We start from the raw sequence: 27,351 nt of genomic DNA on the forward strand, positions 1-27,351 counted from the left end.
AGTGTAATACACAAATAGTGGGTTACATGTGTAGGAGTAGCCCCATTTTAGAAAGTCTAACCAAGGACAAAAAAATTGTCAGACAGTGTGGTTAAGTGGTCTAGACTTGTCTGCTATATTAGAGATCTGTGTTCTACTCCCAGCTTGTATAACCTCTCAATGGGGGATGAGCCCTTATTCATTCTCTTGCTTGTCTCTGTACTGAAGTGACACATCAGAGACCAGTGCACGATGTTGCGGGTTTTGGCAGGAAGTGAAAAACAAACTATACAAACCACACATGGAAAACATGAAGATGACAATCACAAGGGACTCATGCCCAGGTGTAGGCTAGCCCCTTGGTATAGACTCATAACTATGTATCCTCCCCTCCCATCTGTTGCCAGCAAGGGACATATGGGGCACACTGCCCTCTATAACCCCCCTCCATTTTACAACAATTGAATTTGGTTAGATTGTTTATATAATATAGCTAATACAATATTTTCTTTTTGCACGTACACCTACCCTTGGAAATATCGTGAAAACAGATGGTAGCAGTTGGCATTCACTACACTCAGTTGCTGTAAGTTTAAAACGTACCAAATATAAATCTGTGTAAGTGAGCACCTTCAATTTAACCTTAAAAATACTGTACAAGACAAAAGACAAGAATGTTCATTGTAAGGAGTTTATACTCATTTTTACATTTCTAAAAGCGGTCATCACAAATATTTGAGTGAATGTAGAGGAATAAGATAACATAGTGACCAAGAAAACAAAAAGATTGTTGCCCTCTTTAACGATATATGTAATAGTCACATTTCTCCATCCCTTCATCCAGGCAAAAGGCTGAGAAAATGGATGTGCTTTGCATCATGCCCTAAGAGTCAGTAAGCTCTAGCTCTGTCAGTAAATATCCAAACTGAAGGTCCTCTAGTAGGAATTCCCCAGCTCCAGACATTCCAGATGTAGAGATTTTTTTAACCAGTGTCCAAGTTGTCTTCATCTGCCATTGTATATATGGACAGATTAAGAGAAGTAACACTAATTCTGTAGTAAAAAATTTGAATTATACCTGCACCGAACCTTTTAATAGTCCTTTAGTTGAATCTTAAAAGTAATAGAATGGCACATACTTTCTCTGTTATGAACTCCAACATGTGGTATTGTGCTTATTTAAACATACTATTTCTTCCCCCCACAAAATAACCTGAGGTTTTTATTTAAAAATAGGAATAAACTATATTTTAATATAAAGTCCAATTATAACCTCAGATAGCTGTCCAAATGCCAAGCCTGCAAATTTTCCACTTCTGTCCCTCAGTTTATCATATTTTGATAATAGCACTGCTGTCAACAGCCACAACAAATAAGAAGCTACATATTAAGGCTATTGGTGAAATCAACCCTTCTCTTCCAATTGTTCCTGATGATCCTAATTGTTCCAAAGTGCCTTTATGATTCTGGTAGTGTCAGTCTCTTACCCATGCAGACCTTCAGGGTGTCCTTATTCTACCCCATTCTTGCAGTGCTTGGCTCATGACAGGAACCTCCTTAAAAAAGGAGGAAAAAGATATTTATGACAGTGAGCCTTACACTCTAACTCTAGTACTTCATAAAGCAGCAGCTGCCAGCAGCACCAACATAACTTATGACAGAAGATGTGCCAGCTTCTGAATGTGATGTAGGTCACAAGAGATATTGGCTAAGAATGTACCCCTACAGCCATCCTGGAGTGTCTTTCAAGATTCATGAGTCCAACATACGCCTATCACAACGGATGGTGCGCCTCACCCCGTTCCCTGGCACATGAATATCAGTGCCATAGCTCGTCATTTAAAGGGCATCAGAATCTCTCATGTTCCTGAAAAAACACTTATTTCTTCAATTTGCTGGGTTCTTCACCTCAGGCTATGACAACTGAGTATCATTCCTCATAAATAAATGAGACTGAAGAATTGCATTGTTTGATGACCTTCCAAACATGGTTCAACACACACCTTTTCTCAATTTTTTTGGTGTGGGTGTGGCAGATGATACATGGTTTCCTGGAGGCTTGGATGTAGAAATGTGAGGAATTGATCTGTGGTAAGTGTGGGATGGTATTGGTTTTGCAGTCTTTCAACTTGTCGGACTGCACTTTTTTGGGGGGGGGGGGAGGAGGGGGGAAGCGGAGGAAGACATCCAAACCACCATATTTTTGTTTCAAAGTATGGAAATGTAATAATTCATATCAATTAAATTCAACTCATGTGAAATGTATTTTTAAAAATGTTTCCTCTTCAAACAGGATACGTCTTTGGCAGCTCAAGGACAATCCATTGGTGTGTCAGTCTTATGAAGGGTTAAAGTGCTCCAGCACCATCAGCTACTACACAAGAAATCCAGGAGGAAGTCTTTGAAGGAGACGAGGTTAGAGAGTCTACTATACCCACATACCCTAACGGCATTTTTTTTTTGTATAATTGATTTCCACTTTTATTGTGAAATCTAGTTTGTTCAGGTTTATCTCCGTTAGTGTTGTTCTACACAAGTTTCATTACAGAACTGAATTTCCCTTAGAATAGAGAGTAGCATTAGCAGTACAGAGTTTACAAAACAGTATTTGTACTTTTTAGTAAACCTTTCAAAGCTATCAATTAAAATGTTTGTTTCATGTTTGTCTTTACAATACATAAGTAAACTGACAGTGTTATTAAAATTCTTATGAAACAAGTTTGAGCACTGCACCTCATTTGCACAAAGCACTTATCTACAGTCACCCAAACCCATACCATGACTTAGTGGCAGTTAGTAATAAAAAACAATCCTTTTACCATCAAGAAGCCGTTTCTGTAGCAATGGAGGTTACACAGACCCACTGAAAGTCCTTCCCTAGTTGTTACAGGACACTTTCACTCAATAGGAGAACAATGAAAGCAAAATTTCAAAAGCTACATACTTATGTGACAATAAAAAAAGTTAGTTAAACTTGTATTAGCCATTAAACATGTAAATTTGCGTTATGACAAGGCAGAAATGGTAGCTGAATTTGTGTTTCCAGAGGAGACTACCCCTGAGATAAGATGTAGAGGGAACAGAGAAGGGGACCAAACAGAATACTGTGCAATTGTCCTGGGAAGTTGGAGGGGTCATGAAGAGGAACCTCCCAAGGACAAAATGATGTGACTAGAGAGATAAAAAGAAAAGGAGGACTTGTGGCACCTTAGAGACTAACAAGAGATGAAGTGAGCTGTAGCTCACGAAAGCTTATGCTCAAATGTTAGTCTCTAAGGTGCCACAAGTCCTCCTTTTCTTTTTGCGAAAACAGACTAACACAACTGTTACTCTGAAACTAGAGAGATAGTAGAAGGAGAACCAGGGGAGGATAGCATCACTAAGGACAAGATTTCAAAAAGAAGAATATGGTTGGCACTAGTGTGAGAAGCAAATGAAATTTTGGTTGTTTTTTTTTAAAGACAGGAGAGACTAAAGAATGCTTGTATCTGAGGGGAGAGTCAGAAGAGTAAGGGAGGGGGATGTGTGTGAGTGAGAGAGGGGATGGGATGAGGTAGGGTCTCTGGGGCAAATAAGGGGGGGGGGGGGGGTTACAGGAGAGATGATGAGAAATGTGTCAGAGAAGAGGCCCCTGGTGTAGCCACACTGGGAGCAGCCCGAGGAAAGAAAGTGTAAGCCATTACGACTGGGGCTGTTCGGTCTCAATCAATCCGTTTGCAGAGGCCACAATTCTGTGAGGGCAGAAGAGAGCTGCATGGCTTTGCTTACCCTCCTCTTATACTGGCCCATCATCATACACACTGAAGGATGGGCTGCACTGGTTTTAACTGTGCTGAGACTGCTCTGAACACTTCTGAAGATCCACTAGGGAGGATTTAGAGATACCCCGGTTTTAACCTCTATATCTGAAAGGGCTCCAAGAGATACTCTGACCAGGTAATAAAAGAGGCACTTCCTTCTTTCTATATGTATAACTCAGTGGAGAACAAGGAGAAAAATGGAAAGAAAATGACAGGAAATTTAATATTTGTAATAAAAAAAGCGCAGAATAAATTATGCAGGTAAAAAAAGGTACGCCCTTGCTGCTCTGCACTGACCAGAAGACAATGTTCTAGGGTAGGAATGCAATGGGGTACTTTTCCAGCAATTTCCACCTATAACTACCTCCTACCTTCAGAGAGAGAATCTGAATGATCTGATCTTTAAGACCCTAATTCAGCAAGGTACTTTAGCATGCAATTTAGTTCTACTGAAGCAAGGGCCTGAGGCTTGATCCTGCAACCAAGGCTAAGAACACTTAATTGGACCAGGAAGCTTTCAAATAGTAGTCCCGGACCAGTAATCAGAAATACAGTATGATTCCAGGTATCTATGTGAGCTTAAAACTCCTAGCCCTATAGTTGTTATACAAAATTAATTATAAAAAGAAAAGGAGTACTTGTGGCACCTTAGAGACTAACCAATTTATTAGAGCATACGCTTTCGTGAGCTACAGCTCACTTCCTCAGATGCATCTGAGGAAGTGAGCTGTAGCTCACGAAAGCGTATGCTCTAATAAATTGGTTAGTCTCTAAGGTGCCACAAGTACTCCTTTTCTTTTTGCGAATACAGACTAACACGGCTGTTACTATGAAAATTAATTATACAGCTCATGTCTATACACTGAGTTTTGGAAGGCTGCAGCCTGCCAAGAGGATGGGCTTGTCCTCATTGCTAGAAAACTCTGAGTTGAAGCTCTGAACATGCATCTGGATTTCAGAAAGAGACAAGTAAGGAAATTTGCTGTTATAGAGTAAATACCTTATACCAGAGAAAGACCACAGTTTGGCTGAGTCATCCTTTAATTAAACTCAACATCACTACTGTCCTTCACAGTGGTGTACACTACCAAGTGTTGAACCTTTGGCACTCTCTCATAAAAGCAGCACTGTTGGACAATACTCCACTGAAACTGAGAGATAGATGAAAGAAAAGTTTGCCGCTAAGAACTAAACTCTCAATACAGGTGATGCAGAAAAAAATGGAAAAGGGGCATATTTACAAATTTTTACCATAAAAAGTTAAAATCTCAATCAGTACATATAGGATGATTAAGATGGAGCAGATTCAAATATTACAAATGGGCACTGGGATTGTCCAACTATACCTTTAAACCTCACTATCTCCTAATACAAGAGGGAGGGAGGGAACAAGAAAAATATTTCTGGAAACTTAGCATAATCTGGGTATTATAAATTCAGTTATTTTCTATAACTTCCATTTCATTCCATTCCATGATTCAGCATTTCTGGTGTAGGTAATATACAACAGAAAATTAGAACCATCACCTTTTGAAATTTGAACGCAACATAGAAATGCTTCAAACCTCATCAGATCTTCGTAATCCCTGTAAACACCCCCACCTTACTGCAAAACTCTTCAGCAGGTATCTCCTTGCTTGTTAGGGAACAGGAGGTCACCAGAGGAAACAAGCAAGCAGTGTTACTTCCCCCAAGGACCATGCCTGGAACCCAGACATGTGGAGCCAAAGTTGGTGTTTTTGGTACTGAGAACTGGTTCAGTAACAATCACAAAAAAACATAGAACATCCTCCAGATAGCAGATAAAGTTAGCAGTAGTGCATTAAAAATACTCTGAAACCAACATTTGAAATATATTCAGGAGTGCTCACTTGGAAGTAAGACAAAAGTAGGAATATTCCATTTTATAGAAAGGGACACTTTTATTTATTAAAGTGAGTGGGTTCCTGCATCATTTATGCACCACCAAGTAACACCAGTGGTTCTTTTTTACCCTGAAAATTATTATTTGCCTCCGTTTTCACCAGATGGATCAAGTAATTTCTTGGGGGTTTACCACTTGGAATCTCTCTGGAGATATTCTGGCGTTATATTGTATGAAATGCAAGACAGGAAGAATTAAAAGAAATACCATTATACATTTGTTTTTTTTATTTCTGTATGCAATGTAATGTTTAGGCACGTTGCTTGGGACACTTTCTAAAATAAATCATTGGCCATTGTTTAGAGTATCCTTTTGGCTTTAAATACTGGTCAGGAAAACAAACAATGTAAAAATAAATGACTAACTTCCTATTACAGAAACAAAAATGGATTTGCATCTAAAAGTGCAAGAGGTGAAGTACTTTAATCCTTTCACCAGACAATGTGGCAATATACAGTATATTGCTTCTGTTTGTTTGAGAAGGCGGTTGGAATTTCATACTGACATAGAAAATTATAAATTACGCAGAATTAGTTTCCATAATCACTATATATATATACAAACCAGCTGTGAAAAAAATGGTTTAGAACTTACAAACGAAAGCCTCACACAGATCAATACAGTGAAAGTAACAATTAACATGCTCAGGTGCCAAATTTTGATTTGTACTTTAAAAATACTATATTTTTAAAATGCACGTACTGTAATTACATTAGCAGCACAGGCATTTCACTTAGTTGATTTGTCTAACAGGATTATGGTGTTTTAAATATGCAGATTGTTCTAAAATGTTCAATTGTATAATGCTTGGTATTAAAGTAAATCTTGGTGAATGGGTTCAAAGGTAGGTGAATCACTTTAAAAAACACAACAAGCCATGTGCACTTCAAATATTCTAGTGTTTCACCTGTAAGGTATTGTTTCAAGCAAACAAGACTAACAGAACATATGGCTTTACAGTAACATCAATTTGTCACCTAAGTTGTAGTAATAAATACTTAAAATCTCTACCAATAGACTTACATTTTTGATCTGATTTAAACAATACAGAAAACAATTACCAATTAAAAACCTGTTGTAAAATGCTGAACACCAAAAATTCTTATTTAAATCACTTTTGTAAGCTAAAACAACCAAAATAACATTTATAGGGCATTTCAGTTCTACAATTCTTCGCCAACCTGGAAGAAACATGAATTTTATTTTATTTTTACAAGGTGAAAAAATGTATGAAAACTGCTAAATACTTTGGTCACACTAATTGTCAAATAGTTATGTCTCAAATACATTAGATTTGTGTATTCACTTTTTTATAAAACTATTCTTACAGCCATTTTAACTATAGTATCACTATCATCATTACCCGGGTGGCAAGATCTTATTTCACAGGCCACCCATTATTTAGAACAATACAATATAAACATACGCAAAAAGTATTGGTATTTCTCCATGTGCAATATTTTTTTACACTTATGAATTTCTGTACAATGTCTTAAAATCTAGAATATAAATGTTGCTGGTCCTGATCCCTTGCGAAATTAGTGCAGCAGTGACTGGCTTTGACAGGCTCTCGATGAAATCCTTGAGAAACACTAAAACCCCTGGATATCAGTTCGTGTTCTTCAGCCAACAGCAGCAGACGACACATATCATACAGGGCCATTAACAGCTGCCTCTCCTAAAAGGGTTTGTTGATCAGTCCTAAGAAGTCAAAAGGAGGATGGTAAGTGTATAAGAAACCAATGCACTCTTATAATAATCACTACAATCAAGTTTCGGGGTAAAGGCAAGAACATGAACTTCCAAAGACTTGTCAAAATATATTAATTTAGAATTGGGGTCATGGAAAAGAGACAATGCATCCATAACAAAATGTAACACACCCTGCTATGTCCTATTTTCATTTTCTTATTAATCACAGAAGTAGATTGACAGCTCTACTCTAGTTAAGGTTAAGACCAGCTTTCTGTTTAAAGGTTCCTTTTCTAACTGCTCTAAAATCTACATGGTTACTGGGATTGCCTTGACATTTGGTAAGTCTAGTGGGGCTGTAGGGTTCTGTTAATGATCCAAATTTGGGGCCATCTGATCAAAGGGGTTCCCAAGATAGAACACTCGGAAGAAAACAGCTTTACTTGAAATTGACACATTCTGGCAACCTAGTTTTGCTCATAGATAGAGATCAAGCCAGGGCTTAGATCATCGCATGAGGGTGTTCAATGTTTGAGGGTTACCCCCAAAAGAGTGCATGACACCCACCAACCCTTTGGGGGAAATCAAATTAAAACATGACAAAAAACATTGTTTCTCTGGTTATGTACATGAGAAGGCTTGCACACCTATTCGTGTGCCTTGTGTATTATACTGAGCATGTGCAGCGTGACACTAACTGTCTGGAAAACGGCCTCTACAACTAATATCTGGGTGGCTCTGGCAATGTGTTACGGTCATAAAATCTGAACACCGACCCAAAACAAAGCAGGTACATTGTTCCAATCTGCCTCTATCAAAAGGGAAATTTTATTTTGGGGGGGATGTAATCTGAGCACAACAGATCATTCAGGAGGTGCTGAAGTTAGTTTCTGAAAAGAAACCACACAAGCTAATGCTCACCAGGAAGGGAAGTGATTAGGGGGTGGGGAATAGATGGGAACAGGGAGCAAGGAGAAGATAGGTGAGACACTGGGAAAGGAAACATGGGAGTGACAGGAAGACGGGGACAGGAGAATGGGGCAGCGGCATGTTTGTTCACCACACTCTGGGGACCCCTCCTTCCCTGGCCCCCTCAAGTGAGCCAGGTTTGGGGTGCTTGATCTTCTGGGGGTTTGAGCCCTGCCCACCGTGAGCTGGGATTCAGGTCTGTTCTGGTAATGTCTGAGCCCCTGTGCCTCCATGTGTGTGGCAGAATCTGGAGGCTCCTGCCCACCAATGGGGTTCTCACCCCCATTCCTCTTCCCCCACCCCAATCTGAGCCAGAATCTGGGGAAGTCCTGCCCCCATCTGGCTAGGAAGCTAAGAACAGGCATGCCCTGAGCATGCACCAAGAACATACTGTTGACACGGGGATGAGGAGCTAAGACCAACACATGAGAAATTCTCCAACCGGGGGGTGTAGGTTGGGAACACCCACTGACATGAATGGAGCAGTTCACACATCTCAGAGCTAGTGTTTCAGATTGTATTAATCTCCCATGAATATTCCCTTTCAGTTGAGAACATCTCATTGAGATGAACGGGTCACTTAACAACCCTCTGAGCCTGCAACTCTGAAGTCTGAAACCCACTAAGGACATGTCCACATGTACAGCACTGCGGCAGCACCGTTGTACCAGTGCAGCTGTGCCGCTGCAAGACATCTGGTGAAGAAGCAAAAATAAAATTACCTCCACGAACAGCCGAAGCTATGTTGTTGGGAGAAGCTCTCCTGCCGACATATTGCACGAGTGCTTATGTCGATGTAATTTAGGTCGCTCAGGGGGGTGGTTTATTCACACCCAAGCAAAGTAAGTTATGCTGACAAACTCTGGAGTAGACAAAACCTAAGGCTAACATTCTGGAACACAGGCTATCACTGAGCAACCTTAAATCCCCATTAACAGAGTTTTTGCCATTTAATTACTCCCACTATCATTATATTCAGCACTTTAATGAAGATGACTAATGAAGTACGTACAACTAATCGAAGTTCCATTTGGTCTTCAACAAAATGCAACTGGCTTCAGTCAGTGATGGAAGGCACATCATAATAGTGATATTGTAAGGTACAGTGTCTTCTCACTAAGTATGTTTCTATTTCCTTTAAAGAGTGCCTCTGCTTCCTATCTTGTACTAGGTGTACTAGTGCTTCAGCTTGCCAAATTATTACTTAAGTACATCTCATATCAATTATTTTTCATATAGAAGTAATATTTGCAGAGTCAAAAATACAAAGTAAATAAATGTAATTGTTTTTAAAAATTGTCTTGTGTGCTAATCTGACCTAGGAGCTGCTGTTTCAGGAGCATTCTGAATTTCATTCACTCCATTACTGTTAAAGGATAAAGAACAGTTCGGGGGCAAGGAGTGAAGAAAGTGAAAAGCAAAAAAAGCCCTATTATGGCAAGAACAGTTTTAGTGTAAACGCTCTCCCTGCTAATTCAGGCAATACAAATGATATGAAACTCATGTGGTTCAAACCAACACCACTTGTTTCTAGGTTAAACAACATGCACTTTAAAAAAAACCCCAAAAAATCCACTCCACTTTCATCCACTGCAATAAACTAATCCACTGAAACCATGTCACGAATTTTTTTTTTTAAAGAAAAAAATATACCATTCTGTACTGCACACAAAGAAAAGTTACCTGTAACGCTTGTTCTCTGATGGTGTACAATCATAGAGAAGCCACACTCTTGGGTCTGTGCTCTATATGCACATGACCAGCAGGAGTCCCCTAGCTAAGTCTTTGGCTGTCAATCACTCACTAAAAACACTTTTTAAAAAAATATATACATTAGAAAAGAGACAGACCGCACTAGACAAAAAATTATCAACTTTTCAGGAAAAATCTGGGAGGTAAAATAGAAAAACTAGATGGTCAAGAGTCTATTCTACACAATCACCACAGCAGTAGCAGTGACCTTCACTAATTGTTTGAAATAAACCAACCACTGGGAAATTCTGGGGCACTCTGGGACTCCTAGCACAGACCTCTCTATTTTTGATTGGGGGGACCATGACTTACCTAGGAGACTCCCACCAAGCATACATGCATGGAGCCCCAAAAGCAGGGATAGGTCTATCTACATATTTATATTGCACTTGTGATGAATCTGATTAAATCTACTGTGACAGCCACCTTTAGAGAGAGTTTTAAAATACCTTGTCCATTCTAAAATTTGTCATTAGAGGCCAAAAAGGGATTTCAAAACAAAACAAAAAACATTTACTCAAATCAGGAACAATGCGAGGAATTGCTAGCTTTGAGAGCCCTCTTCTGGTTTATGCTCGTAATTCTTTATTCACAGGCTAATGCTGTGTGTCTTGGCAAACATCTGACAAGCTTTGCAAAGCTATTTTTAAAATGGTGCCGTATTACAGCATTTCCAGCTTTTACATTTCTTTGATTTCCTGAAATGTGCAAAATTTTTAATCTACTAGGAGTGCATGTAAAGGTCAAATAGTTGAGGTGTTTTTTAAAAAAATCCCACAGTGGAGTGTAAAAGAGAACCCTAACGTGTTATTTACTCTTCTTATACATAAAATATTTTTAAAAGTAAAGAATCTCAACTCAATAAAAAACATGGTTACCCACCTTTCGTAACTGCTGTTCTTTGAGATGTGTTGCTCATGTCCATTCCATTCATCCGAGATCTTTGCCTTAGCGGTATCAGTAGGGCCGGCTGTGTCGCCCCCTTGAGCGCTGTGCTCATGCGCTGGTATATGAGGCCCAGCCAGCCCTATGCCCTCTCGGTTCTTTCTTGCCGACAATCCAACGAGGGGGTGGGGGTGGTAATGGAATGGACAAGAGCAACATCTCTAGGAACAGTTACGAAAGGTGGGTAACCATTTTTAGTTCAAGTGCTTGCTCATATCAATTCCATTGTAGGGGACTCACAAGCAGCATCTTCGGAGGTGGGCTCGGAGTTCACGGGCTTGCAGACTGCAGCATAGCTCTGCCAAAGCCGGCATTATCCTGTGCTTCCTGGGTCAAAGCATAATGCGACGCAAGTGTGTGGCCGGATGACCAGGTTGCAGCCCAACAGATTTCTTGAATCGGCACCTGGGCCATGACGGCTGCCGATGACGCCTGTGCTCGAGTTGAGTGAGTCATTACAATTGCCGGTGGGGATATCTTTGCCAGCCCGTAGCAGTAACGGATGCAGGCCGTGATGCAGGACAAGATTTTCTGTGCAGACGCAGGGTGACTTATCCTATTTGCCACTGCAACGAACAGCTGCGATGACGTACAGAACGGCTTCGTTCTGACCATGTAGAAAGCCAGCACCTGCCTGGCATTCAGGGTGTTGACGCCTCCCTTCCTCATCCGATGCATGGAGCTTCGGGCAGAAGACCAGTAAACATATATTCTGACCAGTATGTAACTGGACCACCACCTTGGGCAGGAACTTCGGGAGAGGCTGCAGCTGCACCTTGTCCTTGAAGAAAACCATATAGGGCAGCTCTGAAGTGAGCACCCTGATCTCCAACATCCTACTGGCCGATATTATAGCGATCAAAAAGGAGACCGTCCACAACAGGAGGAGGAGGGAGCAGGAAGCCAAGGGTTCAAAAGGAGGACCCATGAGTCTGGACAACACTACGTTCAGGTCCCAAGGGGGGGACCGGCTGCCGGACCTGCGGGTAGAGGCACTCCAGCCCTTTCAAGAAACGCAGTATCATGGGATCGGAGAAGAGGGACCCACCGTAGACTGGGGGGGTGCTGCACTGAGATGGCCGCCAGGTGGACCTTGACAGAGGGAAAGGACAACCCCTGAAATCTCAGACACAACAAGTAATCCAGTACGTCCTACAGTGAGGACCCAAAGACATCTCTCTGCAGCCCAGCACTCAAACCTTTTTCACTTTGCCAGGTAGGTCTCCCTGGTTGAGGGTTTTCTGCTGCCAAGCAACACATGCTGAACACGGGCTGAACATGCTCTTTCATCTGCATTCAGCCATGCCGTCAGATGCAGTGCCAGGTTCGAGTGCAGCAGGTTGCCATGGTTCTGCGACAGCAGATCTGGTCGAAGAGGCAGTGGGAGGGGGGTGGCTGCCGACAGGTCCAACAGCATGCCGAACGAGTGCTGACGGAGCCACGCCGGAGCCACAAGGATGACTTTCGCGCCGTCTTCCCTGACCTTCACCAGAACCCTGTGGATTAATGGCAGTGGTGGAAAGGCATACATGAGCACCCCATTCACGGAATGAGGAAGGCATCTGAGAGGGAACCCCGGTCCAGACCCTGGAAGAAGCAGAACTGGTGGCACTTCCTGTTTTGCCTGGACATGATAAGGTCCACCTGGGGAATTCCCCACCATCGGAAAAGTACGCTGACCACCTTCGGATGGAGGGACCACTCGCGGCGAAATGAGAAGGTCCTGCAGAGGTGATCGGCAAAGACATTCCTGGAGCCAGGCAGATGGGTGGTGATCAGATGAATGGCATGACGCACACAGAAGTCCTATAAGCTGAGGGCCTCCTGACAAAGGGCTGAGGACCTGGCCCCTCCCTGCCTGTTGATATAGTACATCGCTCCAGTATTGTCTGTCAGTACCTGCACCACCTTGCCTTTCAAGTGAGGTAAGAATGCCCTAGCAGGCCAGGCGAACTGCTCTGAGTTCCCTGACATTGATATGGAGGGCCAAGTTGTCCCGCATCCAGTGGCTCTGGATGCTGAGCTCGCTCAGGTGGGCTCCCCAGCCCAGATCTGAGGTGTCAGAGCCCAAAATCAGCCACGGGGATGGGGCCACGAAGGGAATCTCCTGCAGCACCGACCTGGGGTCCAACTGGACCAACTTCTGTTGGTGAAAGAGGCAAGCTTTCAAGCTACACAGAATTGCTGTACAGGTCTCAGGCTTAAGAGCTCTGTGTAGTTCAAAAGCTTGTCTTTCACCAACGGAAGATGGTCCAGTAAAAGACTACCTTACCCACCTTTTCTTGCAAAAGAATGGAAACACCAACTCATTTTAGCTACAGTATACTGGGTAAAAGGGATTTGAATGAAATACTTCTGAAAAAAAGCTATTTCCTCCGAACTCCAGACATTAATGGAAAAATACAACTCAAAAGAATACACATAGAACAGGTACAAACAATAGATTAATGTGTGCAGAAAAGACACTTAACACCAAGAGCTGATAAATGGATTCTGGAACCAGAAATTGTAGATATATAGATTAGTTCTATTAGAAAAACATGCTATAAACAGCTGGTAATAGGCTTGAAAGCAGCCTTTAATAAGGTTACCTCTGTTCTGCACTGCTGCTATCAGGCTGTGGAGTAGCAGGATTTTCTTCTACAGCTTCTGTATTCTCCTCCACCACATATTTACAAGAAACATCTTGCGAGGTAGACAATTTTCCTTCCTCACTAAATAAAAAGCAGGTTACAATTTAACTTCAGTTATGGATGTAGGGAATTTCATGCAATAGTAGGAGACGGAGGGAAGGGTCCAGACTATATGCAAATGGTTTCTGAATTATGATTGAAGCATGGAAATCAAGCACAGGAATCTGGACTCTGTAGACATCCATTAATACATTAGTGTTACGCCCACTTAAACTGGATTGAAAAAAAAAATGCATGAAATACAATGATTACATACAAGTGCAAGGAGGGAATAAAGAATGTACTTGGTGCCTGAAGTGAGAACAATCACAGCCTTTACCATACATACCGATAGGATTTCAACACCCTGAAGCCAAAAGTATGCAAAAAATAGAAAGAGAAAAGTATAAAAGACTTGAGGTTCCTTTCAAAAATTAGCACTTTGACTAAACTTGTCCATGGAAAAGCACATCAGGAAACCCAGCCTTATATTTCTCTTTTTTTAAAGCCACTTATTTGTACTACACTCTACTCATTCAAAATTCCTAAAGGAAGTCATCTTTTCATTTGGGGGCTAAAGTACACCTGGCATATGTTGCATAGCACTAAAACAGGCAGACAATGGGCAGCACACATTTGAGAAAAAGGGATCATTTATGTAGTTGGTTAGGGTTTCTATTCAGCTAGAACTACACATGAGAATTCCCTTACAGTTGTGAAGCCTATAGGGGAGGGGAAGAGAAGAGAAGAGAGAAGAGAGAAGAGAGAAGAGAGAAGAGAGAAGAGAGAAGAGAGAAGAGAGAAGAGAGAAGAGAGAAGAGAGAAGAGAGAAGAGAGAAGAGAGAAGAGAGAAGAGAGAAGAAAGAGAGAAGAGAGAAGAGAGAAGAGAGAAGAGAGAAGAGAGAAGAAAGAGAAGAGAAAAGAGAAAAGAGAAGAGAAAAGAGAAGAGAAAAGAGAAGAGAAAAGAGAAGAGAAAAGAGAAGAGAAAAGGGGGGGTTGGTAAATACAGATCTATGTTTAAAAAATTTCTCCCTTCTCATTTGCACTCCAATGCTACATGTTCTTTTTTTCTAGCTACTTTGTTATGGGTATGTTCATACCCAGAAGATGTCAAGCCTGACTAACCGAATTGCCTTCTACCATGAGATAACTGGCTCTGTGGATGAGGGGGAAAGCAGTGGACGTTGTTCCTTGACTTTAGCAAAGCTTTTGATATGGTCTCCCACAGCATTCTTGTTAAAGCAAGTTAAAGTAGTACAGATTGGATGAATGGACTATAAGGTGGATGGACAGCTGGCTAGATCATCAGGCTCAACTGGTAGTGACCAATGGCTCCATGTCTAGTTGGCAGCCAGTATCAAGTGGAGTGCCCCAAAGGTCGGTCCTGGGGCCAGTTTTGTTCAATATCTTCATTAATGATCTGGAGGATGGTGTGGATTGCACCCTCAGCAAGTTTGCGGATGACACTAAACTGGGAGGAGTGGTAGATATGCTGGAGGGTAGGGATAGGATACAGAAGGACCTAGACAAACTAGAGGATTGGGCCAAAAAAAATCTGATGAGGTTCAACAAGGACAAATGCAGAGTCCTGCACTTAGGACAGAAGAATCCCATGCACCGCTATAGACTAGGGACCGAATGGCTAGGCAGCAGTTCTGCAGAAAAGAACCTAGGGGTTACAGTGGACGAAAAGCTGGGTATGAGTCAACAGTGTGCCCTTGTTGCCAAGAAGGCCAATGGCATTTTGGGCTGTATAAGTAGGGGCATTGCCAGCAGATCGAGGGACGTGATCGTTCCCCTCTATTCGACATTGGTGAGGCCTCATCTGGAGTACTGTGTCCAGTTTTGGGCCCCACACTACAAGAAGGATGTGGAAAAATTGGAAAGAGTCCAGTGGAGGGCAACAAAAATGATTAGGGGGCTGGAGCACGACTCATGAGGAGAGGCTGAGGGAAGTGGGATTATTTAGTCTGCAGAAGAGAAGGGGGGGGGGGATTTGATAGCTGCTTTCAACTACCTGAAAGGGGGTTCCAAAGAGGATGGATCTAGACCGTTCTCAGTGGTACCAGATGACAGAACAAGGAGTAATTGTCTCAAGTTGCAGTGGGGGAGGTTTAGACTGGATGTTAGGAAAAGCTTTTTCACTAGGAGGGTGGTGAAGCAGTTGAATGGTTTACCTAGGGAGGTGGTGGAATCTCCTTCCTTAGAGGTTTTCAAGGTCAGGCTTGACAAAGCCCTGGCTTGGATGATTTAGTTGGGGATTGGTCCTGCTTTGAGCAGCGGTTGGACTAGATGACTCGGGGTCCCTTCCAACCCTGATTTTCTAGGATTCTATGTCAGCCAACCACCTTTCATTGATTTCAAGTGCAAACCTTACACACCTCTCAAACTGTAAACCTGCCACCATATGATGTGAGTCTTTTTTCTCCCTTAAGATTTGAGAGAGATTCTCCTCTCCCAGTTGTCCTATTACTTTGGTTGTTCTTTCAGTGGATCTTCCTGGTCCCATATCTCACTTTACACAGGCATCCTGTCCCACTAGGCTCTGTCCTTGGCCCACTTCCTTTCCTCCTAAAGTTCCCATCTACAGACAACCTCACTGACACTTTCAGATCCAGCTATCACCTCTGCGCCAATGATACGGACATCTCTCTACCACTGACCCATCTCCCTCCATTACTATTTGTTTGCATTACGGTAGCACTTAAGAGCTCATTCATCCAAATGGACATCTCTTTTTAGATGTTTTGCCATTAACTTAAATGTGATATAACCAAAACTAAACTCAGTCTGTTTCCTCCAAAGCCCTCCCCACTCCACCCATTCTCCGTCATACCCGACACCTCTGCTATCTTTCCTGCCATTCTGGTCCATAATACGGATGTCAGCTTTGACTGCACCTTTGTTCAAGACCTTCACAACATCCAGGCCATGTCAAAATCTTCCTAATACTGACCCCCTAACATAGCTAACCCCTTTTCTATTCATACCACTAAAATCCTTGTCTGGATCTCCTGTCCTGACTACTAGAATCTCCTCCTCTCAGATAGGTTGTGACGTGGCCAGAATTTTCTTCCACTTCTGGGTCTCTCCACTTGCTCTCCTTTTTTCATTGCTTGAAATACAAGCTTCCGGTCTTTACAAACCTTCACAACTTAAGTACCTCTACTGTGTCAGCTTCCATTTACCAGTTACTTCCACAAAGAGCAACACTAAAGAACGCATGAAACATCCTTCCTAACTAGTACATAAAGCTATTACTCAGTTCTCCTTTAAATCCTTCCTCAAGAGCAACTTTTCCCCAAGATGCCTACCAAAAAAACCCAACTGATGACAGATGCCCAAGAGGGACTTCTGATATTTGTTGTGTCTTTGCAAACAAACATGCCTATAACTACTTTCCCCATCTTCTCTCCCAAATGTTTGAGATACCTCCTTTAAAATTCTTTGGGGGCAGGAACTATGTCCACCTCCATGTTTGTACGTAATTTAGCACAAAAGGGCCCCAATTCTGATTACAGCCTCCAGGTGCTACCTCAATTCAAACAGTAAGCAGTAATAATAAATTAGCTGACCTAAAGTAAGCCCTAAATACATTAACTGAAAACCCCTTGTGCAATCTCAAGTTCAGGGAAAAAGAGGGAGACTACTCTGAACACCCAAGTCTCTCTGGGACCCTGTCAGTTTCATTATACCAATTTTCTATCAGCAGCAGCCTAAAGAATTCAAATGAGAGAATATGGTAAGAATTTGTATACAGTGCTTAACTCAGGGAGGAGCAAGCCAGAAGGACTGATGCAAAATTTCTGTATCCTCACTACTTCTGGACATCCTCACATCCCAAAGCAACAAATGGGGTTTTAGCCATACAAATACTGACTCTAATGGGAGTTCTACTGATCCCACAAAGTTCTGTGCACTACTTTGAAATATTTACAGATTAGGATTACAAGGAATGAAAAGGCACATGATTACAATTGTCACAGAGGGGATTTGATCAAAACTCGCCATACAGCATTCTGGAACATTTCCCCTGTATGTGAGATTGCAAGTTACATGTTTTCCTATTCCAAGCTAGTCTCCCGTCTTTACCATTGACCTGATCTCTGTCTTACTAGGCATGCTATTAGTCTAGGGGGCTTTCCTTTCAAATTGAAGGTATTTTGGGACTTTCATCTGAAGCTCAGGTCTACCTATATAGTCCCCTTTAGAGGGTTAGAAGTCAAAGTATCTTTCTACAATTAGTTTTTTTTTTTTCACTCTTCGAGGGATCTCAGAATTCACAATTCTATATCAAAGTATTGTGAATGGAAGCAGCATAGGCTGGAGGTAAAAGAACCACAACAGTAGAAACTGACTTCACGCAGCATGGATCAAAAAATGGACCATAAAATTCAAAGAGACAGGGATAGACTAGGAGAATAGTTAGATGTGTGATTTACTCAAACACTGGCCAGAAAGAGTCATTGCAATTTTGTTATATATAGAGAAGCATCATGATCATGTAGCAGTGAAGGGATATATGCTCTAAACAGTTCTGCTGCTATTGCACCAGCAATTTTGCATTCAGTTTTAGACACCTCATGATCAGAAATACACTATCAAATCAGAGGAAACTCAGAAGAGCAGCAACAATTATCATAGTACTGGAAGGGATACGAGAGGCTGAGGTGAAGAGGGAAGTCCTCTGAGGTACGGAATCTAACTAGAAAACTCTACTAAAAGCTATAAAACTATTAAAAACTAATTATAAAGGCAGTGGCAAGGCCAAAAGAAAGCACTTCACATTGAAAGTGGTTGGGGCTTACAATGAAACTGAGAAAACACCTGTGATATAAAGAACTATAGGCAAAAGCAAATTTTGGAATATTTACAGATCAGAGAACTCCAAGGAAAGCTCCAGACACTGGACATTCTGATCCAGGCCATATGGCAGTAAGAAGGAACTGGAAAGACCGTTAGTCCAGTCCTCTCCGCTCCACCCTTTAATTCCTTTGGTTGAAAGCACACAGAAGGCAAGGGTGCATGTATCGACAAAAGACACTGCTTGAAAGAATTCACCCACAGTGGAAGACACCTAGGGACCAATACTCGAAGAAGCATCTCACTCACCCAAAAACCCTGGACACACAAAACCTTCCCTAATCAAAAAACTCAGCTCTCAATCCAAAAATTGACATCGCAACACAATTCAGTTAATAGTTCAGAAGGTTTTGTTTCGGTTCCAGTGCAGAACAAAACCTAGCTCCATAACCTCTACTCAAATTTACATATGAATGAAAGCTCAGGTAACGGAAAACTGGAGTTAGACTGTTAAGTTTAAAATCTCTGCATGCAGGTGTCTAGAGTCTTGGAAATCATTAGTTCTGTGAAATACTTCCAAATGGACTGAATAAAATGCTCAGTCAACATTTATTAAAAACATTTTTAAAGGAGGGAAAAAAAATTTGTACACCCTGAGTGAATAAGAGAAATGAACTAGGTTTCCTCACCTTTTGAAGACAGCTGTTTCAGTTTTAGCATCTACAGTAAGGCTCAGGGTTTCCTTCATGCTGCCATTCATTACTGTCTCAGTTACCTTGTCTGCATTTTCCACATCATCTTCTCCATCTGAACTGGCCTCCATAGCAACACTTCCTTGGGCTGATACAGTGAAATAAATCAGGATATTGCTAATGATTTTTATAGGTAATGAACAAGTAAAAATCAGTTGAGATGTGTAGGAGGAGAACGTCTATTGTAATCACAAGCTTCCTGCAGTTTTGTTTACTTTGCAAATCCCACATGGCAGGTAAAATATGCATGGGCACATATACTTTAAATATGGGCACAAATATGGGCAGAAATATTTTAACAGCTACTGAAGAAAACATACATTTTCCAAATCAGTTAGCAATGTAGATATTTGCAGAAGCTGCGACACTTAGTTAGGGCTTGTCCACACAGGGAAATTTACTGCTATAACTCCTTGTTTGGACACTTATTCTGGAACAAGAGTATTCACATAGGAAGTTATACTGGTGTTATCATACTGGTACAGGTCTCCCGGTAAGTTTCCCTATGTAGACAAGCCCATAGTTCGGTCTGAAGATCCCGGGCTTCCAGCACTTGTTATGTTCATTAATTGGGAAGAGGGGTAACCTGCTCATTTTTAATCCACTTTGAGCATGCGCTGGAAAAGCTAGACGACAGGAGGGAGAGACGGACACACAGACTGTTCACTGCTGCATCCAAAGACTCAAGAGGCTAAAGGCCATCTTAACTAAAGCTGTGCCCAAGTCCCACTGACTAATAAAAAAAAAGTAAAGTTAATATTAACACTAATAGCTTGTTTTTATACAGTGCTTTTCTTCTGTCAATCTCAAAACTCGTTTCAGAAGAGGTCAGTATCCTTACCCTCAGTTTGCAGATGGGGAAACAGAGGTGCTGAGAGGGGAAATGACTTGCTCAAGATCTCCCAGGAAGCTAGTGGTAGAATCAGGAAGTCTAATGCTCTACTCATTTAAGCCACTCTGCTTCTAAGCTATTCATTTACACATCATTTGAATAATTTCAGTGCACTTACCCTCTGGCTGTGTTGCAAGTGCAGATATATTTGCACTCAGGGGATCCATTGGTTCTGTGTTTGTTTCCATTTCCACAGGAGAATTACTTCTTAAAGACTCTTTCGAACTTAAATACAAATGAAAGTGAATTACGTTTTGGAAAAAGATTTCTCAACATTAAAATGCAATTTACAACCAGAACTTCTAAAATAACGTTTCTATTTCTGTGATTACTATCAACTCCAGAATCCCACTGAAATCAACTATGCTACAACTCATCTAAGAAATGTTAAAAGAATTTTAAGGATGCAAAGTCAAGCACTACAAAGTTAGGAAAAGCCAGAATTAAGATTTTCTGGTTTACTATCGAGAGAGAGGGAGACACAGAAACAGGATAAAAAGGACAAGTCTAATTTTTTTTTTGTCCCTTGCAGTTTCCTTTTAAATATATTCTCAGCTAGACTGTCCCTTTCATGGAAATGGTATCTGGGTTGCTCAATCTCTATATCCAAATCAAATCAATGCCATCTCTGCCCACGAAGTAGACCACCACCAACCACAGAGGTGGTCTTTATAACATAGATGTTTGTCCACTGGTATCTGGATTAAGATCTCAAAATTTATACATCCCACAGGACCCCAAACAGACACCACATTTCTGCCACTTCCAATCTTAAATAATTGTAAATGACTTTTTGCCCCGATTCAGCAAAAATATCCCTATTCATGAAAGCATGCATTTAAGTCCCATAAAAGGCAATGGCTCCGTGCTGGATAGCAGTCCACCCACAAGCGGTTAACTGCAGAATTAGGGTCTCATTTTGAAGTGAATTTGAAACAGTTCCTTTACTATTCCAAGGGCACAAGATGCAATTTACACAGTAGGGACTTGGACCCCAAAACTGCAGCAGAAACCTTGAAATTATGCAGCACTGTTCACCTTTACTTCAAGCAGTCCAGGTCAGACAATATCCCTTGTCTTATTTAATTTGATATTAAATTCAATTTATTGTACACTGCCCCCAAATTTTCAATTTTGAAATGTGCTGTAGGTGTTTAATTGCACTGCAGAAGCTACAGGAAAAAATACAGCTACTGACATGTAGGTAAGGAACAGTTTTGGTTTTTGTTACCTATTAAATAGTTGGACGCTTGTTACAGAGAGGGAATACATCTCTTTCCCATCATCTTTGAGCAGAGGTCATTTTAAGTTTAGGAGGGCAGTTTGAATTACTTGGCAGCTAGTTTGTGGTTGTCAAGATTTACTGGTGTGACGACCAACTGCACCCTGCCCCCATTTCAGGCATTGCATTGAAGAGCTGTAATGGTGACATTTGAAATGAAATCAGAGTTCATTATAACAACCCAATGGAGAGGAATGGTGCAGTTCACATCTCTTGGACCAGTTGCTTCGGGGCAGCTGCACACTCTGGCAGACATCAATCACTACATCTGTTTAATTGATTTATATTCTGAATATGATCTTCACCACCCATGCAGGCAAGAGACGAAGGCGAGGTCTACACTACGAAGTTAGGTCAACCCAGCTAACCCTGAGCAACACAGTTAAGCTGACCTAACCCCCAGTGTAGCTAACATTCTGTCAATGGAATAAGGCTTCAGTCGACCTAGCTGCGGCCTCTCAGGGAAGTGGATTACCTATGCAGACAGGAGAACCCCCCAACTGCTGTCGGCAGTGTCTATGCTGAAGTGCTAAAGCAGGGCAGCTGTTGTGCTGCAGCTGTGCTGCTATAGTGTTTAAAGTGTAGACCAGCCCTAAATGAAAAAGTACATTCTGGAGCACAATAATTGGGCAATTTTTAAAAGATTCACATTTCTGGGGATATTTACGTGGCTACAATCTCATTATACCTAGGAATCTGACTATTTCTGATGCAAACCAATACACAGCAGAAAAGGGTCAAGCACTTCAAAGTACTATGGGACTGTCTAAGCAAGTCATCATGGGCTTCATGGAGTGGATGGATTTTCAGACATATACAAAACTATTTTCTTTACATCACAAAACAGAGCCATCATACTCTTTCAATTTATTCCATATTCAAAGATGCATTTGTCACTTAGGCCCAATTGACACTACCGCTACAGTCCACTTATAAAAAAAAAAAAAGAGTGTGGCTAGGACCTAAACATCCTACCAATCAACCAAATTGATTAGCAAGATATAATTAGATACACCATCTACACCAGAAACGGACTGGATCTGAGTCTCCTGAGTAGATGATAGTTGTAGAGTAGATGACGCCCTTACGTACAATATACCTTTTAACTCCACAAAAAATCCCCAACAACATGGTACAGCAAACGACAAGTAACACTAGTTCTGTTTCAGGCAGAACTCCATAATGGATTATACAAACACTTCTGCAAAAGACATGCATATGCCCACTAAAGGGACTAGTACCGACTGCCATTATCCTTGGCAGCTGGTAGCCTGGGGTAAAGCATAATAAAATTCTCCTACCTTAGAGAAGATGTAAACTCTGAAAAAGAAGCCCAGCCAGTTTCTTTTCCTGGCATAGGTTCTTCTGTGCTCCATACATCAGACCCAACAGAATCCAAATTGGCACCATGTGCAGTTTCCATGGGTACGTCAAAGTTAGCCGACCAGTTTGGTGCTAGAAACATTGACAATTTCAATTATAACGTATTTCGAAATTGATATAATTCACTTCTTAATACATTATGACTCTATACATGCACATATAGCTAACCTGAAACACTGCGTACACTAGAGTTAGAAACTGAATGCAATTCACAAACGCAAAATTAATTTGGTCTATGAAACTAGAGGAAAATACCACTATAACTCATGGCATTCTGCAATCAATCCAATCTAACAGATGACACATTAAAAATAATTTAACTGAGTTACACTAGGGATGAATATAGTCCAACATTTTATAGAAAAAATATGTATTAATTTGTTACTGTCAACACCTGTTTCTAAAACTAAGTGTTCTTCTCACTGTTTAGCTTCTGTTTACTATGTGTGTTTGTTAACTGCAACAAAGAAAGTAAGTAATCAGTTCACTAGCAAAGTGCTGCAAAATTTTGTTGCAAAAAACAAATGAGGATTTAACATTTTATTTTAAAATTCTTCCCACTAGAATTTTAAATTTTGTAGCAAGTTTATTTTGAAAATAGGCCTCTAACTCAGAGTACTCATTCAAGGTGCTTCATCGTCCCATAGGCAAATACTTGTTTTCATTAGCAGTTACGTACAAAAAAGTCAGGCTGAAAAGGAAGCCCTGTGACTAACTACAATTGTAACAGGAAATTCCAATCCAGACAGATAGGGGAGGGATCCACAAGGATAAAAACTTGTTGGACACACAGATGCCAGGGACACCAATCTGACTAAAGGAAGAGGAAAAAAACAAATTCCTTTTGTTTTGTTTTTATAATTCCTTATAATCAATATAAAAAAAACTAAGCATTCTTCTATACATGGACGTTGCACTAGTTTAATTTAAATCAGTTCTATTAAACCAGTGCAACTCGTATGTGTGGACTGCTAATTTAAGAGAGGTTATATCAGTTTAGCTTGCACCTGTGAATTTACTGATGCGACCCTAACTGACATAAGCCATGTTTAAACTGGTAAGATTGTCTACAAACAAAATTGCACCAGTTTAACTAAATCAGTATAAAAGTTATGCCTTCAGTAAAACAGGTACAACTGTGTGTTCAGACCAGGCTTAAGAGCCCCTAGAAGTCTAATGCCTTAAAACATTAACAGTCTGTACCTACAGTCCAAGTCACTTCTTGGCTCCTGTGTAAAACTACTAAAAAAGAACCAGCATGGAGTAAAAGTTTGTCTGAAACAGGTACAGATTTTCTGTCACTTCCAAAATTTTACTTTCACTAGTTTCAGTAAAGATATCAAATGGTTTAGACTGATGGGTCTCCAAAGCTTCCATCAGCTTTAAACAGATTCAAACAGGTGTGCTTGTTTAAACTACACATCCCTTTTGGGGAAAAAACCCAATTTCTTTTAAAAAAAAACCCAAAATCCATTTTATAAACAGAATACTACATTATCATGTGTCTGACTCAGCCAGGCATCTGAAGTGCTCATACTTGACAACACTCGCATCCTGCTATGAGGATTTTACGCAGAAAACCTCTTGGTGCAAAGGTGAGATATTAAACTGCAGGGGCCTCAATAAAGTGGTAAGGAAGACAAAATTGCACTATGAGCTACCACTTAACTGAATGACCGTTACATTTTCCTACACTGATAACTTGCAATCTAATTCCTCCATCAGGTAATCTAAGCAGATCGAGGCAGTAGGATAAAAAACCACCTACGTTCACTTAAGTCCACTTCCATTTTGTCCTCTGCATTGGTATTTGATTCAAACAAGTCTTGTTTTGTTCCATCCTCTTCTTCAGAGTCTGTACTTTCTTCACTGTCCGTACTGCCCGAGCTTCACAAAATATAAAGGGATTGTTTATATTCAATATTTAGAAGGAATTCCCAGGCTAGCATTGGGCTAGTGGAGTTTTCCCGGGCTAAAACAGAACTGCAAATCAAGTCAGCAGGTAGGAATGAGGCAAGTCTGACCATAAACACTGAGGGATCATCAGCTGGAACCACACTGCAGCATTAGCTGTTAAACTTACTCTTCAGCGCTGCCAGAATGGATCAAGATTTTAGGGTGTTTTTTGACTTGACAAAGTTAATTGACCCATCTCTCCCACAGCAACAAGGGAAAGGAAAGATGGCTGCCACTGCCCTCATGCCAAGGGGAAATAGGAAAGGGGAGGGAATATAGCTAGGGGCCAGGTCAAATAGCACCAGGCAATAAAGCAGAGAGAGACTTCATTTGGTCCACATGGGCTGCTGCAAATGCCAGAGGATGAACAGAAGTAGTCCTAAGGAGAGCAGGGCAACAGCTTCTCCACTCTTCCTCCCTTCCAGACTGACATCCAGGTTTTTCCCTCACTTCTGCACAGATATCAGTGCACTGGTAACCTGGACCTATACATATTCCTAAATGCAGCAGCAACATAATGGTCTAGCACAAATTCCTGGTCACAGGTATTTGCAAGTGGAGGGGGAACAGACAACAGTGTATATGGTGCTACTGTGCAAAGGTCAGAGGAGACATACCAAAGGGATCCCTGACAGGAAACTCTGGATGTTTGAGTGGAGAGCTGAAGGGTCAGTGAAAGCACTGGGGACAGATTCTCCTCAACCTGCTCTTTGAAAGAAAAAGAAAAAAATCTCTATTACTGCAGCACAAGGAGGGGGACCCTGGCACTATACAGCCTGAGTACACTGGCCTCCTGCTGGTGTAGCATGCTAAAGGGAAGGCAGGCTGCTTGGGCTGGACAGCTCGGAGCCTCTGGAAATCATAACCAAGGAGGAAGTTTGGCCCAAGTGGCAGTGGAGGAAAGGAGCAAGAATGGAAGAAAAAAGGAAAGCTGAAGAAGTGCTGAGTAGCAGAGAGGCCTGCTGCCTAAACCTCTTACAGAGGCAAAAGACTGGAAGGGACAGGTGCTGGGGCCCATCCTCTAATAGGTTATCCCAGAACAGCAGCAACTACTCAATTTGTCTCTGATTTCTCTCTGTTCGACAGGCCTTCCAAGCAGTCAAGAATTTGTACCAACAGACGTACTCAATGAAAACAGTGAGGTTCTTCGGTGGTACAAATTGGATGGAAAACAAACACTGCTCACCTGGATCGTCTCTGAGATTCTGGTGTAAATGCAATGTGTTTTTCTTCCCATATATCTTCTTCATCAGAACCACCATCATCAAACTGCTGTATTCTCTCCTTACAGCATGCCTCAAACAATGCAATATTCCCCTACAGCAGAACACAAAGCAAAAATATGAACAGGAGTAAAGACCATTCACAAACTGTACACTACTCCACCTTATTTCTATGGTTAAACAATTTTTAATATAGTCTCAGAAAAGAATAAAGGTGCATATAAGGAACCCACACTATATCCCATGAATGAGATATGCACCCAGATTTGGATTAATCAAGCTTTGACTAAGTTTTCTATGAGAGCAGTTCAGGAAACTCTGCCTTTACAGTGGTGCCTGTTTTACAATTTCCTGCTCACTCCCTGGGCATAGCTAAAGAACATTTCAAAGTTTTGGTGACATTTTTCCCCACTGTGAATTCTCTCTCCAGATTTTTTTTGGGGAGTGGTGGGAGGTAGAAGGGACAGGCACATACACTCAAGGAGGGAGGAGGTTAGCACACCAGAGAAACATTTTCTGGGGAAAAGATCTTTACACTTCTGTCCCCTTACTCCTTTTACATTGCTGGTTAAGACCATAATTTGCATTTTGGTGGAAGAGTGAGAAGCTACTACCCGCACACTATAAACTGCTTAAGCGAACAGCACAGGCCCAGAGAACGATACCCAAGTCTGTCCATGAATCTGAGGGCTTGTCTACCCAGTGCAGCAATCTGCACTAGAGCAGTGTGATTTCTAAGATATACCAACATGTTGCGCAGTAACTGTCCCACACACGGGTAGGTAAACTACGGCCCATGAGCCACATCTGGCCCAACAGACCATTTAATCCGGCCCTCAGCTCCCAGGAAGCAGCTGGTATGACCCCCACTCCGGCTCCTACGTAGTACGCGGAGGCGTGGCCAGGTGGCTCTGCGCGCCACTCCCACAGGTCCCATTGGCCGCAATGGGAGCTGCAAGGGTTGCACCTGCGGACCGAGGGGGGACATGCTTCCAGGAGCTGCTTGCAGTAAGTACCATCCGGAGCCTGCATCCCCCGAGCCCCCACCACACGCCCCAATCCCCTGCCACAGTCGTGATCCCCCTCCGAACCTCTCAATCCCAGCCCAGAGCACCCTCCTGCACCCCCAGCTGGAGCCCTCATACCCCAACCCGGATCCGCCTCCCGCACCCTGAACTCCTCATTTCTGGTCCCACACCAGAGGCTGTACCCCCAGCTGGAGCCCTCACCCTCTCCCGCACCCCTACCCCCAATTTCGTGAGCATTCATGGCCAGCCATACATTCCCCATACCCTGATATGGCCCTCAGGCCAAAAAGTTTGCCCAC

The 27,351-nt window shown here is 41.8% G+C and overlaps 1 protein-coding gene across 16 annotated transcripts in view; it reads right to left on the reverse strand.

Annotated features, from left to right (window-relative positions):
- Nucleotides 1-5,912: 5,912 nt before the first annotated feature.
- The window catches only part of PPP6R3 (protein phosphatase 6 regulatory subunit 3), a 138,525-nt gene continuing 117,086 nt past the window's right edge, over nucleotides 5,913-27,351 (reverse strand). For 8 of the 16 annotated variants that reach the window (XM_073347071.1, XM_073347068.1, XM_073347063.1 and 5 more), the window contains 8 exons: nucleotides 25,988-26,118; nucleotides 24,614-24,732; nucleotides 22,764-22,917; nucleotides 20,299-20,405; nucleotides 19,226-19,376; nucleotides 14,083-14,100; nucleotides 13,653-13,775; nucleotides 5,913-7,404 (listed from right to left, as the gene is read on the reverse strand). In XM_073347071.1, coding sequence (XP_073203172.1) covers nucleotides 7,353-7,404; nucleotides 13,653-13,775; nucleotides 14,083-14,100; nucleotides 19,226-19,376; nucleotides 20,299-20,405; nucleotides 22,764-22,917; nucleotides 24,614-24,732; nucleotides 25,988-26,118 — 855 coding nt within the window. In that variant the 3' untranslated portion in view covers nucleotides 5,913-7,352. Of the gene's footprint in view, nucleotides 7,405-13,652; nucleotides 13,776-14,082; nucleotides 14,101-19,225; nucleotides 19,377-20,298; nucleotides 20,406-21,467; nucleotides 21,598-22,763; nucleotides 22,918-24,613; nucleotides 24,733-25,987; nucleotides 26,119-27,351 lie in introns of those variants that run through there. The other 8 variants (XM_073347074.1, XM_073347073.1, XM_073347070.1 and 5 more) reach the window with 2 other exon arrangements.

The sequence above is a fragment of the Lepidochelys kempii genome, chromosome 6 (genome assembly GCF_965140265.1).
Source record: "Lepidochelys kempii isolate rLepKem1 chromosome 6, rLepKem1.hap2, whole genome shotgun sequence".
NCBI lineage: Eukaryota > Metazoa > Chordata > Testudines > Cheloniidae > Lepidochelys > Lepidochelys kempii.